Source organism: Chaetura pelagica, unplaced genomic scaffold (assembly GCF_000747805.2).
Source record: "Chaetura pelagica isolate M959 unplaced genomic scaffold, ChaPel_1.0 scaffold127, whole genome shotgun sequence".
NCBI classification, from domain to species: Eukaryota; Metazoa; Chordata; class Aves; order Apodiformes; family Apodidae; genus Chaetura; species Chaetura pelagica.
In genome coordinates, this window is record NW_009953923.1 from 1,093,780 (window position 1) to 1,108,339 (window position 14,560).

At 40.0% G+C, this 14,560-nt stretch overlaps 1 protein-coding gene across 1 annotated transcript in view; it reads left to right on the forward strand.

Annotated features, from left to right (window-relative positions):
* Positions 1-342, forward strand: part of CFAP69 (cilia and flagella associated protein 69) — a 28,351-nt gene extending 28,009 nt beyond the window's left edge. The window contains exon 24 of the mRNA XM_010001584.1: positions 211-342. Within this exon, the coding sequence (XP_009999886.1) occupies positions 211-342 (132 nt within the window). The remainder of the gene's footprint in view (positions 1-210) is intronic.
* The last annotated feature ends 14,218 nt before the right edge of the window (positions 343-14,560 follow it).

Below are 14,560 nucleotides of genomic sequence, written 5' to 3' on the forward strand. Positions count from 1 at the left end.
CCTGCTCAAAAAACACTCTGTCTTTTCCTTTTTATTGATGGGAACAATTTGTGAATTTAGTATAAAGGATAATTTGAATGGACCTTGGAAACCTCAGCATGCATCTCCACCAGCTGAATAATATTTTTGAAAGACAGTTCTTGGTTTAACTCTCATCTCATTTTAAATGCTAACATGAATGTCAAGCAATGCATTTACTTTGTTTTTCAGATTGGATCTGGTCGCTTAGTAACTGTTGAAAGTACACCTCAATTAACTGGAGGGCCACTGGCTATTACAGACCTTGCTCTTAGAAAGCCCTCTTTTTGTGAAGGAGCCTTAAAAAATCTCAAAAAGAGTTAAAATGTTGGACTCGGTCAAGAAAGATTCGGTACCTGTAGAATGGATTGTGTTCTGAACAGTGCTTTTAACATTTTAGTGAACTGTATGAATATTTTAGATACAAGATACAATCTGTTTGTAATGCAGAATTGCAGAGAACATCTTGAGTGTAAAATTATATTTTGTCTTAACTAATATAAACAGGGGGATGATTTATCAATAAAATATCCCATACAGTATGATACAATAGTATGTTGAGTCTAATAATTTCGTGTGCTAGTGTTAGGTTACCTGATCCACTATCAGATCCACTATTTATGCATCTTGCCTTGAGACATTCCACACATTGCACTTAAGTATTTCTTTCTTTAAGCAGCATGATGAACCTTCATATAAACACATTCAGTTCTTCATAGTCCTGGATACTGTATCCATGTGGTCTTGGTCCAAGTCCATTTTGTTTCTTGAATTGCCCCCTTTAGCATCAAGATTTCTGCCTTTTCTTAGTTTTCATCAAAAGGTTAACTAAGAAGATTCTGTGCCAACAGTTTCTCCAGACCTGTTGGAGAGACATACTGAAATGTCTGGCTCCTCATGGGTTTCTCACAGCCCTTTAACTCATCTTACTATTCTGATTCTTTCTTGGGTTATTGCCCATATTGTCTTCAACAAGAACTCATCCTCTTCTATCCTAGTGCCTCTAGAATATCAACTAGAATTGTTACAGATGTTCAGAACTTGAGTATAGTGATGACAAGGTTGAGTGTGTTTGGATCAGGATTATGGGCAAGGCCAACAAGGCTGGCATTGGTGTGGGAGTCTGCTGTAGACCTCCTAGCCAGGGCAGTGGGGTGGATGAACTGTTCTATAACACCTGGGTGAAATCTTGTGGTTATTTGACCTTGTTCTTTTGGAGGACTTCAACTCTTCAGATATCTGCTGGGATTACAACACAGCATAGAGGGAACAGAGCTGGAGGTTCCTGGAAGGTGTCAAAGATAATTTCCTGGCACAGCTTGTGAGTGAACCAACCAGGCAAGGTGGCATGCTAGACCTGCTCTTTGTGAACAGGGAAGGGCTGGTAGGAGATGTGATGGTTGAAGGCTGTCCTGGGCACAGCAACCACAAATTGTTAAAGTTCTCTATTCTTACAGATGCCAGAACTTCAGTATCGGGGAAGCTAATGGAGCAGATCATCCTGAGCACCATTATGTGGTGCATGCAGAACACCCAGGTGATCAGGCCCAGTCAGCATGGGTTCATGAAGGGCAGGTCCTGTTTGACTAACCTTATCTCCATCTATGACAGGGTGACCTGCTTATTGGAGGAGGGAAGGGCTGTGGATGTTGTCTATCTTGACTTTAGCAAGGCCTTTGACAAGGTTTCCCACTGCATTCTCCTAGAGAAGCTGGCTGATTATGGCTTGGATGTGCCATACTCCAGCTTTACTGGATAAAAACTGGTTGGACTGCTGGGTGCAAAGAGTTGTGTTGAATGGAGTTAAATCCAGCTGGGAGCTGGTCACGGGTGGTGTTCCCACTGCTCCTGTTCAACATCTTCATTGATGACTTGGATGAGGGGATCGAGTGCACTCCCAGTAAGTTTGCAGATGACACTAAGTCGGGTGGGAGCATCGATCTGCTTGAGGGCAGGGAGGCTCAGCAGAGGGATCTGGACAGACTTGATCAATGGGATGAGCCAGCAGTGTGCCTAGGTGGGCAAGAAGGCCAACACCATCCTGGCCTGCATCAGGAATAGTGTGGCCAGCAGGACCAGGGAGGTGATTCTGCCTCCTGTGCTGAGCCTTGGTGAGGCTGCACCTCGAGCACTGAGTGCAGTTTTGGGCACCTCAGTATAGGAAGGACATTGAGGTGCTGGAGGGGGTGCAGAGAAGGGCAACTGGGCTAATTAGGGGTCTGGAGAACAGGTCTTAGGAGGAGAGGCTGAGGGAGCTGGGGCTGTTCAGCCTGGAGAAGAGGAGGCTGAGGGGAGACCTCATTGCTCTCTAAAACTACCTGAAAGGAGGTTGTAGTGAGGTGGGTGTTGGCCTTTTCTTCCTAGTGACCAGTGATAGGACAAGAGGAAATGGGGTCAAGTTGCACCAGGGGAGGTTCAGATTGGGTATTAGGAAAAACTTCTTCACTGAAAGAGTGGTGAGACATTGGAACAGGCTGCCCAGGGAGGTGGTGGAGGCACCATCCCTGGAGGTGTTAAAAAAGACAATAGTGTTTTGGGAGATGATTTAGTGGTCACATGGGTATAGGGCTAATGGTTGGACTTGCTGATCTTGAAGGTCTTTTCCAACCTTTACAATTCTATTATTCTATATTGAGAAATGTATGAGGTTTCACTTTGTGAAATGCCATTTTGAAAATTTTAAATAAATTTGAGCTAAGCAGGTAGAACTTAGTTTCCAGCTCTCTTTTTTACTTCCTGAAGGAGGGATGGGGATGGAGGAGGGTGGGGTATATAAGCATTTCCTAAAAATCTTTTTGTCCCTGTAACAAAACATAGCAGTACTGGTATTAAAAATAAAGGCAGAGATTTTTGTTTCAAAATTGTCTACCTACATTCTATAAAAAGAAGAACCCTAAGAAAATAATGAAATAAACCAAAACAACCATATGATGTGGTACTTAAACTTTAGAGAAATCTACTCAGATCTAGTTTCCAAAAATCAGAAGCATTTTCTTCAGTCATCTAGTACTTAAAGCTGGAGAAACTAAATCAAGCTGTGCTGATTTAATTTAATTTTTATGCTTGTCCTTTGTTAACTGATAATTTTAAAATATAATCTTGACTTTTTTTCCCAAAGTCATCTGCATAAAATTTAAGTATGTTTTAGTAAGCAAGCCTGCAAGTGTATTTATTGTCTGCCTGCAAGAAAGGTAAGCTAGAGTATATAGAGATTATCTAACTAAAGTCCTCTGTGTCAAGTAAAGTCTTGCTCATTTATTTATGTTTATATTTCTCCGATAGGTCTTCAGCAGCTCTGCTGTTTTCTTACTGTTTTAGAGAATGTGAAAATATGTCTACACCCTGGGGCATAAAAAAAATGCTCCGTTATCTTTTCACTACTAAAACCAAACAATAAATATTTTACTAGGAGAACAAAGACTTTCATTTACAATTTTTTTACTACATGCTTTCATCTAAGTGAATGTGGGTGAGTGATTAGTACTGGCAGCAAATCACTGCCCATTTTTTCCAAAAAACCATGCACAATTCATGTAAGTCTTTCTGATTTCTGAGCAAGAGCCCCAGCAGGGCAGCATAGCCAGGGTTTGGATCTAAAAGGTCTTTTAACTGGAAATCTGTTTATGCTTAAGAAAAAACTTCCAGTGGGCAGAAAATGAGCCCCACAGCATTCCTCCCCCAACAGCATTGTTCTGCCTCAGACACCCTGCTGTTGCAGGCAAATAGTTGCAAATGCTCTTGTTAATTGTAATAAAGACTGGGGAAGGAAGAGGACAGAATTGCCCAGAATGCTTGTATTTATACTTCACAAATGAAAGGCTTCACTGCAGCACAGACAGCATTTGATTTTGGCAGGCAGCCATGGCCTATGGACTGGCCATCAGGGCAGGAACTCAGGAAAACTGGGCTTGCTGTACCTGCTGTAACACAGGGATAGAAAGAGAGGGAGTGCTGAGTGCTGGTGGAGAAAAAGTTTATGTCAGCTGGCTCTCCATAGCTGTGTTGTAGACAAAACAGGTATGTCCACCTGGAATTTGTTTTCCTGCTGCTGCTTATGGTGCTGTGGTCCTGTTGTTCATAAGCACCTGCCCCTTTGGCAGACATTGCAGGATGACCATAGCAGTAGCTTGTTCAAGCAGTCTGGAGCCGATTATGGAAGATGCCACGTGCCTTTGTCTTTTTTAAAAAATTAAATAAAACAAAGACTCACAGTCTGAGGAAAGATGGAGCTTTTATGACTACATTTGATACCTTGCTCTGGCATTCAATTAAAAGATCACCAATATTACCTTTAAAATGTTATTATAGTTTTACACTCTGTAGGTTATGAATAAAATTATTTGCAGGTATGAACAAGGGGAATTTATTTAGCTGGTTTATGACAGTTAAAATGCTTTATTTGGTGCAAATGCAATACAAGTAGACAGCTTCATAAACTTGATACTGCTGGAACAGATTAGACAATGGCTGTCAAATAGCTGGTTATTATGATGTATCAATTCCTGCAACTGCTGGGCTTGGGTGTGTTGTGAGAAGGCAAAAAAGCCATGAAGAGTGTGTGTGTGTGAGACACAGATGTGTGCTGGAGGGGGACTCTCCCGTTGAAACTGCAGGATTTCAGACTACAGCCCCCTTGCTATCCAACAGCCCTCGTGTACTGGGGTGCTGGGGGCAGCTGCACTGCAGTCTTACATCCCGTCATAATGACTGGTTCATGACTAAAGGATTAAGTAAGTGTGTTCATGTGTGTGACCACTTAATGTTTGTCTGTCCCCCTGCCCTTGGGTGAAGGCTGCTGTGAGAACGGATTCGCAAAAGTGGCAAACACAAAGTAGTTAGATATAGATGTAAGGTAATTCATTAAGGGGACAGATACAAGAGCTTTGAGATAGCCTTTGAGAAATGCACTGACTACAATAGCACTATTAATAGGTGTCAATATTGCTAGCAATAATAATAAAAAGTATACAATACACAATACACCTGGGGATGCACAATATTTACCCAAGGAGGTGTCTCTGCCTCTCGACCAGGCCTCTTGGCCCGTTCCAGAGGAGGGGCTCTTCTCTCACCAAACAAAGGATCCAAGAACTAATTTATTACCTTTTGACCAGGCGGGATTTAAGTCATAACTAGTGTATTGATTGGTTCTTAACAAACTAATAATGTTTATTAATTAGGAAAAAAGGTAAGGGAGATGCCCAGTGCCTGCTGTATGTAAATTCAAGCTTCATTAACTCCCAGGGCCCGCCTTACATGCAGATCACCAGGTGCAGTCATACAGGCTTAGATCCAGGCATTTACTGCACAGCTTGTGACCACAGAGCCTTCGCTTCACAAGTCATGTCCAGCGAGGCCGTTAGGCACCTGGGTGTGAAGATAAGCAGGCACAGCCAGCGATGTCTTCCTTCCTGCCAGCGAGTTGGGCCTGTCCTCCCTACTGGACATAAATTTGCCTACTTGTCACATCCAAGGCTAAATACCTAGTGAAGCACTGCACATCTCACACTCCTCTGCACAGCTCCTTCCAAGAAAGTTAAAGCACAATCCAAGCTGTGTTTTCCCACAGGGTGTATCATGATTCCTCTATCTATGAGAATTGGCTATTTTAAGAACAATATATGAGCTAGGCATTATGTGGGGTGGATTTCTTGTCATTGCTGAGGGTTTATATGCTGTTACTGTGTAAGTACTTTTTTCCCACAATAATTAAACCCAGTTAGGATCTCATAAAAGGCTAGAACACAACAGGGACTGAACAAGCTAAATTGCCTAAGGAGTGAAGCGGGGAACAGTCAGCATCTCTGAGTGCTACCATTTGTTCTCTGAGCTTTCTGTGCTCAGGAGAAATGGATTAACTAGACAGTTAATCTCCCTGAATTAGTTTACCCATGCTGGATAGTTTCTTATAATGGGAACATTTGTCAAGCCAGTCTCTCACTCTTTCAAACCACTTGATGCATGTGTCACTTCTCAACCATGAGGTTGCCTGCTATGACAGGGAGAGGCTCTATCACCTTATTTACCTGTATGAATGGGTAAATAAAAACCAGGCTTGTGTAAAGAACTGTTCTAACTATAATCTAGTGATTTTGCAAATAACATGCTAATAGACAAGAAAATGACTACTACTCAGATCTTGCTGCATAGAAAAATACTTTAATTAACTTATAGCCTAGATTAAGCAGTGACAAAATACAAAGTTCAGACTGCACAGGACATTACAATGAGCATAATCTTTCCCTTGAGCTTGATGTCACACTTTTATGCAATTCTTAAAAGTAAAGTTGATCGTATGTGCAAGACACTGTATAAAATATGTTTGTTGACATTTTCTCCATTGCTTAAATGTATAAAAATATATTGGGTTTCCATCAAAATTAACCTTTAAAAAAGAGAATTTTTGGAAAAGATAAGCTTCTACAAAAACACAACACTGGTTCAGACTTACATGCTTACCTGAGAGAACAAAGGTGTTGACTCAAACCACAAAAGCATTAACACATGCCATGGGAAAAAAGGCAGCCTTGGTAGACTGCAAAACAGGAAAGCAGAAGTGACAATGTGGGACCTAACAGATTGATCAGTTTAGCAATGATTAAGTACTTTATACAGAGAAAAGAGAAAAGGTTTAACCGCACCAATGGAGTTGTCTATGCATCCATAGTATAAGCTGTACTTTTGTGCTCCTTTTCACGTTGCCTTGCTGAGGTATCTTAATTTTCTCCTCTTTTGGCCTAAAATGGGTTGATGAAAGCAGACCCTGCAAGATTATGAAAGAAAGCTAGTTATTTTCCAAGAAATATGGTTAGGAATGCTAGGATTAAATTATCTCCAAGTTCAGTCTGATAACCTACAACATCTGACTGGCTACATCAAAACGTAGTCTATTGGCAAGGAGGAAATAAACACAGATCTAGGCCTGGTTAATAAGAAGTAAAGCCAATCACCTGTATTATCTCAGTTCAGACTCATCACAGACCATGATGACCAGAACTTGTGACTGTTTGATGATTTACAGTGACCACAAGATCACATTATATTTTAATGGGAAGAACAGAGGTCAAGCAGGGATTTGAGCTCTTCTCACAGAGGGATTATCCCGCAAAGATAAGACTGAAGTCCAAATACCAGGAAACTTTTAGTATTGTAATGTCATTTATATGCACACAGTGCACATTTTGTTAAATACAGAAATGCAGTACACCACAACTACTTTTGACTCAAGTATTGTGAAAGTAGCTACCATTGAAAGAGGCAAATACTTTTGATAAGCAGAGACAGAAAACTGGAAATTACTATATTGAGATGTCTATATAATCAAGGACAAGGATGGAACAGTGGTTCAGCTTAATACACAACAGACCAACACCATAGCCTGTAGTTACCTTCTACAGTTCTGTGTGAGTATGTGGAAGAATATTTGGGAGACATTATATGTCTTCTGCCCATTCCATGGGATCTTGAGAGCACACAGTCTACATACATATCCCAGAAGTTCTGGGCTAAATCATTGAAGAGTTCATTGTGTTTGGGCTTAGGCGATTCCTTTAGGAACATCATAAAGTCCCATAGATCAATGACCGTATCTGCTACCTTGAGTTTCTTCATTTCCACCAACCCATGGGATGACACTTCCCAGCACTGATGGTCAATCTGACCCAGGCTTGCAGGAATTTCTTTTTGATAGTCTAGATTGGCGTAAACCAAATTCAGAATCAATATACAGCCCAGCTGAAGATACAACCTTCGTTTCCATACAAATTCCATGCTCCAAGAAGGTATCTGAAAGAAAGTGTATAAAATCACAGTGATTCTGCTGTTATGTAGTTCAGTTTCTCTTAGCTTTCAGGGATACCCCATGAGATGATTTATGCATATATACAGAAAGGTATTTGTTTTCAAACCCTGGAATAAATACTAGTAAATGAACCCTAATGCTAGACCTAGGTTTGCACCTAGAAATTGTTAATGCTGTTTAGAACATGAAAACCTGAAGCAGAAAGTTTGAAGTGATGGTAGCCTAGGTCCAGACTGCTCCTTGAGTTCAAGACTCCTTCCCTCAAAGTCCTGTGCTTAGATCACCAGTAAAATCATATAAATAGCAGATGCTTAAAGAATCCTACTGATATGCTATTTAAAATTACTGCAAAGAAGTACCAGAGTTATAAATAGCCAGTCTTTCATGGAACAGTCCAGCTCAGAAGGGTGGTGATGAAGGAACACTAAAGCAGACCATTACACTGTATTGGGTGAGCGTAGGCAGGTTATGAACTCATTTGGTAGCTGTTGCAAGACCAGAAAAAAGCACATTCCTTTCTGGCTTATGTTAGAAAATTAATCAAACTTTTAGCACCATTTTTTCTAGCATATATGCAAAATACAGACACTTTCTGGAGAACTGGAGATGAAAATTATAACAACACAGGGCATAATGAGAACTTCAAATGCCACAGGATATCTAGTTACTATTATACACAGATCCACTCTGGGAGAACTCCAGTTTTCCTATGATGCATATTTCATGTGCTCAAAGCAGGTTTAGACAGAACACCACTAAAACATCTGATAATTCACTTTTCTCAGTCCTTCCCATCAAGATAAAGTACAGCTGAAGAGGAGAGTAACCATAAAGAGGAAAACAAACTACATTTTGGCAGGCAGCAGGATTACCTGCTTCAGCATCCTGAGAGTTTACAAATGCATTGAAGTTTCTCTTCCTTGGGTTGTTAGAAAACAGGCTCCTGCAAACAAGACTTCCACTTCACTAGGCACCAGCATTTAGAGAAAGGGCACTAGCTAATTAGCTATGAAGTATGAAGAAGGCAGTCAGGAAGCCACCTGTTTTGATTTCATGTGTTAATCCAGCTAAAAAAAAATAAAATACTAAGTGTCTACTTGAACATCTTGACAGGAGCAGAGACCACAAGCCTCACAGAGACTTTCAACTACGAAGTTCCACTATTCAGTACAAGACAGAAGGGTTTCACAAAGGCAGTAACTAAATAGCCACAGTAGAAGTTATACTTACAGTGTTTCTGTGATGAGATGGAAAACAGTAGCTCTGAAACAACAGTAGTGAGCCACTTGGAGAAAAAGAAGGAAACTCCTGAAGAGGCTGCAAGTGCTCAGCAGGGGCTGGATGCTCCGAGGATGCTGGGATTACACTGCACAGGGATGACTCTGGCAAAGCAGCAGCAGCAGTCACGTCAGTGGGAAAGGTGGGAGGGAGCGGGGGCTGTGGCAGCCCCACCTCTTTCTACATCAGGCACTGAGCAGCAGCTGAGCCCTGGGCTGGGGTCTCACCTGGAGAGACTGTGTGTGTATGGGTGGGTGGGTGTGTTTGACACATGGATGGGGGGTGGGGGGTTTCCATCTGCAATCTTGTCTGCCCACCAGAACATAGACCCATCAAAGGCAACATTTAAAAATAATGGAAAATGGACATACTGCCCAGAATTTACCAGTTCCCTCTTTGTAGAAACTCCCTGACTTGAAATTGATTTTACACTATGTTTTAAAATCTCTGTAACCTGGTTGCCAGGGAGATTTTCCATGCCATTCTTTTTGGACTTGATAGGAATCTCTCCAGAGTTTGGTGCCAGTGCCGGAGTTCCTATCCCACTTCTTCCAGCCAGCAGCTGCCAGCTGTGTCAGTGGTTAAAGATTTTGCTTCTATTGTTTTGTTTCTGGCCAGTTATTTTCTGTGCTAAGGAATGAGGCTTATATTTAGAAGAACTCAATTTTCTCAGAGAGAGAAGCTTATGAAGGAGTTTACTTAGATTTCTCATTATTTCTTCCATGCATGTTCTTATGATACACCAGTTGTGATGTCTCACCAGATACTGAATTGTAAGACCAAAATAAAGAGAGATAGATTCCTCTCCCAGCTGCTGTGGATGTTCCATGTGCTTATTATATGTTATGGGTTAACGAAGCCAGACCCAGTACACTATTGAAACAACTTCTAAATCCTGCTAGTAAAATGCAATAAAAACCACAGTTTTAATCAGCAGTGGTGTCAGAGAGCCCAGAGCATTAACGCTTGTAAAAGATCTTGAGATCCTTTGACAGAAGATGATTTATTAGTGCAAAGTTTGCTCCTTAGGGGAAACTTCTTTCCATAAATTTGCAATTCTGTTTCTCCCTCAGTCTTTGAAACTCCACACTCAGCAAGCTGGATTTCTAGACCCTGTTCTAGGTATTTACTATGCCTAATTCAGGACAAGTTGCCCAAAATTGACTTCTACAAGGACGAGGATTAATGCAACTATCTTGTCTCACTTAATTAAAGCTTAGATTTCTCAACATGTACATTCAAATCACCCGTTACATCGCCAAGAAAAATGGATTGGATCAGACTCTGAAATGAAGATTATTTTTGAGAGAACTCCTCATATATTGCATAGTGCTTTTTAAACCTTCCAAGGAGAATTTCACTTTCAAGGAAGGTCATCAGTCTTCCACCTTCAATGGCACTGGACTGCATTCCAAGTCTGTCAAAGTAAAGCCATCAGCAGCCAATATCATATAAACTCGATGCATTTTTGCAAATACACTGAAATTCTGTGCTTTCCAACCTGCTGCAGTTCGATGTCATTACAACTCTGTATGTAGCTGCCTCTCCTTATGTCACAGATTCCTACAGCTAGGGATATGCAACATAACCAGTTATGAAAAATGTCAATGATATCCATCATGCCAGTGAAATGTCCCAGAATTCCTGTGCCCTCTTCTGCACTAAAGAATTGGATCTGAAACACTGAAGTCCTTCACTTCCCTCGTGTCTCAGTGCAGCTCATCATTGTGCAAGGGAAGAGGCGTTCATAACCTGAGAACTACTGCATAAAGGATGTACCAGCCCTTTTCCTATTGCATATAAAGGAAGTTGTTTTACTTTTTTCTTACCTCTGAGGGTTGGAAATGGCTCTTGCCGAGAGAAAAAAAGCTGTGAGTTCCTGTGTGGCCCAGTGCCAGTGATACCACAGTGGTACTTAAAAACAAGTGCTCCAAATGTCATTGATCTGGTGACTCGTGGAAATTATGACTTTGTAAAGGTTGTTCGAAGGTTCACAGCAAATGTCAGGTGTCTGAGGCACTGGCACAACTTGGGCTCCCCCATTGCTTCACTCTGCTTTAAAGACATGAAATTTCAAAAGGCTACTGATCAAAGTATAATTAAAATGCTGCATCTGGCACACAGTAGAAAATCACTTCAGTCTGCAACACTGGGTCCATGTAGAAATCAAACCCCACAGAACCTCTGCATAAAACTAACAGTTCTCCTTAAGGTTGTGTCTCTAGTTCAACATCAGTAACTCTTCAGTATGAGATGCCCGAAGGAACAGTCTGCTCTACAGCAGCAGAAGGCTGATCTGAGTAAATTGCATCTGCTCCTTTCTTGGATCCAAGTGTCACTCAACAGCTCAGGACTGTAATTTAAACTTTCTTTTTCTGTACAATACATTATCACATAGAAAGTACCCAGAATTGTGCTGTCTGAAGCACTTAAGCATGTAAAACTGACAACAGTCCCAGTTCCAGAGAGCTTCCTCTCCCTAAAGGAAGACATGGCTGGTGAAAACAGACAAATACATAGTAAAATTGAGTCTGTGAGGGTTTCAGAACATGATTCAGTGGAGCACGGCATGACGAGAACAGCCTGTTCTTTAAAGTGGAAATACAGAAACTTCAGTCATGAAAACAATATATACAGTACTTAGAGGCAAATACAAACCTGCTCTGAAATTACATTCATAATAACAAGCTATCTTCTGGAAGTCCTTCCAGCTAAGCAATGTAAAGCACCGCTTCAAAAAATAAACCATGTTTGAACTTATATGACTATATAGAAGAACATACCTGGAATACTGGAACACAGCTTATCTGTGAATCTTTATATCACTGAAAGGAGCTAAAGCTGCATTAGAGTAATTACTCCTTGAAATTCTAAAGTAGCATTCATAACCAAAGAGATTAAAGTGTTAGGTAGGCTGTGCAAGGAACATAAGTTAAAGAAAACTCCTTCATATCATTAATCAAAATAGCTTTCAGTAAGTTTTCAAGTTAAGAAAAGGTTTTCCTCTTTTTATTTACTTTATGCACTATTAAACTTATTAGCATTATTGTGATATAGCCAAAATCTCAAAGGCATTGAAAGGCATCTAGTTAATAAATCACCATTTTTAATCTTAAAATGAGATATTTCCATATTGACATCACTATAGAAATAAAAATGCTAAGGAATATATTTTTTTTAGGAAAATCCTTTCAAATAATAATTTCTTTTCTTTAAGTGCCATGTCAACAACGTTATCTTAAGAATCTATTTATATAAAAATTAATTTACAGTATATAAAAATCCACCTCCCCAAGTGACAATGGTTCTGAAAGCCAACTTCCATATTTCATTTTCCTTCATGGTATTATACATCTTTGTTAGTCAAGCACTGAGGGCTCATCACTTGGAACAAGGATGAACATATGGCTTTAAACAGAGATCAAAATTATTGGTAACTAATAATCCTGCAGGATGTTACATGAAGTTTGTAGGATAGAAGCACCACGAAGAAAGACATTGACCATGCTTATTAGGTAAGTATTGTTATTACAGTTTCTATTTCAGAACTGGTAAGGTCAAGGAAATTCAATCTGTGACCATCTTCATAAAATCTAATGTACCTAAAAGCTACAGCAAAGCTACAGCTGTAGGTAAAAGCCCTTAAAACCAGAGACCCTGTCTATGTACTTGGGAAAGCAGATTTTTTTTCCACTAATGATTAAATATAAATGGTACTAAACTTAGGCAAAATAAAATGTTTCCCTCAAAATTCTTCCAACATCATTAGTTTTTCTGTAGCATAAGTTTTGAATTGTTGTACTGCAACTTCATATTTTATTCTTGCAGTTGAGGCACCTCCATCTAGCGGCACTTTATTATACCGAATCGTGTGTCCTTGGCATTGGTTAAATCTCTTCTTTAATATTTAAAAAATAAGATGGTAAAAATATTTTTTTAAAAAACAACCTTGGACCTTGGATATATTGGTATAGTAATTTCTTTGAACTGCAAAGACCTTTATGTCAGCTTCCTAGCACCACAATGAACCACTGTGTGCATGTGCAGAAAGGCAAGGAAAGAAAACTGACTTGCATTTATTTCAACTCTATTTAAAAATAAAGCTATGTTGCTAAGGAAATTCACCTTTATTTTTATTTATTTCCATCAAAGTTAGTTCTTCCCTAGGCTGAGAAAAACAACACATAAAGTACAAATTTAAAAAAACTGCTGCTGGAAGCTGTAAAATTGTTGTGGAAAAAGATTTTACAGCTTCTTCTTGTTAGAGTTGATGACAGCACACTACCTAGTGATTTATATCATAAAAGAAACAGATTGGTAAAACCATGATTTGATGTAGCAGTACCCGTGTGATTTACAAGCAATCACATATGAGTATTTGAAGTACACAATGAGAACAGAAAGAGCAGGAACTGAAGCATTATTTAGCATGAAACTCAGAATATGCATTGACTCCATATAAATCAGCTTGGAGTTTTAAAACACTATCAGCCTTTTGTGTGACTGCATTATAGCTATAATCTCTGTGACTACACATCTGCACACTCTTACGTAAAGAGGATTGGATTCTCTGAAGATAAAGAATTGAGTCACCCTCTGCATCACTGATTAGCAGCATCTTAGGTAAAGAAACAACAGTGATGTTCTACGATCAGGCTGGACGGTGAAGTGCTCCCAGTGCTGTTACCTAAGCTCAGGAGCAGCACACCCGCTGGTGACTGAACAGCCCACGCAAATAAAAGGACGATACAATCAGTGCTGCACCAGCAAAAGAGTGTCCCTCCAGGTGACCAGATACATTTTTGAAGCAAAGTATTTAGAATATAAACCATCTAAATATCCTCAAACTTTAGAGTTTTAGATCATTCGGTTTCAGTAATTTTTAGCATGATGTATCATGCACTTACTGGTATGAAAGGTACCAGAAAATGCACAGTGGCACATTTCAAATGGAATGTTACCTAATTCCCTCCTGCTACAAGCTTGGTGGCATGAGCTTGCTCAGTGCTGAAATAAATCTAGTGTTATGTCAACTCATAACACACATAGGAGACCAGTTTTTCTTCTCTTTTTTGAGGTTGAGATGTGAACTGATTACATGAGCTGAATAACATTAGTTAGTAGCTCTGCTAGCATCTCTAGACCAGAAGAACTTTGCTGATAACCTTCCTGCCCCTTGCAACTTCCCCATGCTTTCTTTGTCTCACATAAAAGTTCTTTTACCCATTCTCTTTTTTATGTTCTTTTCTATAATGCTGGCATTACCTGCTTTTCTGAAGTCATAGTAGCACAGTTGAACTTTTGCATGCATACGAAGCCTCCAGAAGCCTATCTACTATTTACATCAGACTGAGAAGTCCTTCCCATATTATGAACCATAGGTCTGGACAAAATGTTCTGCTATTTGTACTATGAATTGGCAGGGTAATACAGGACAGAAAGGTCCTCCTGAAAGACAGGGTC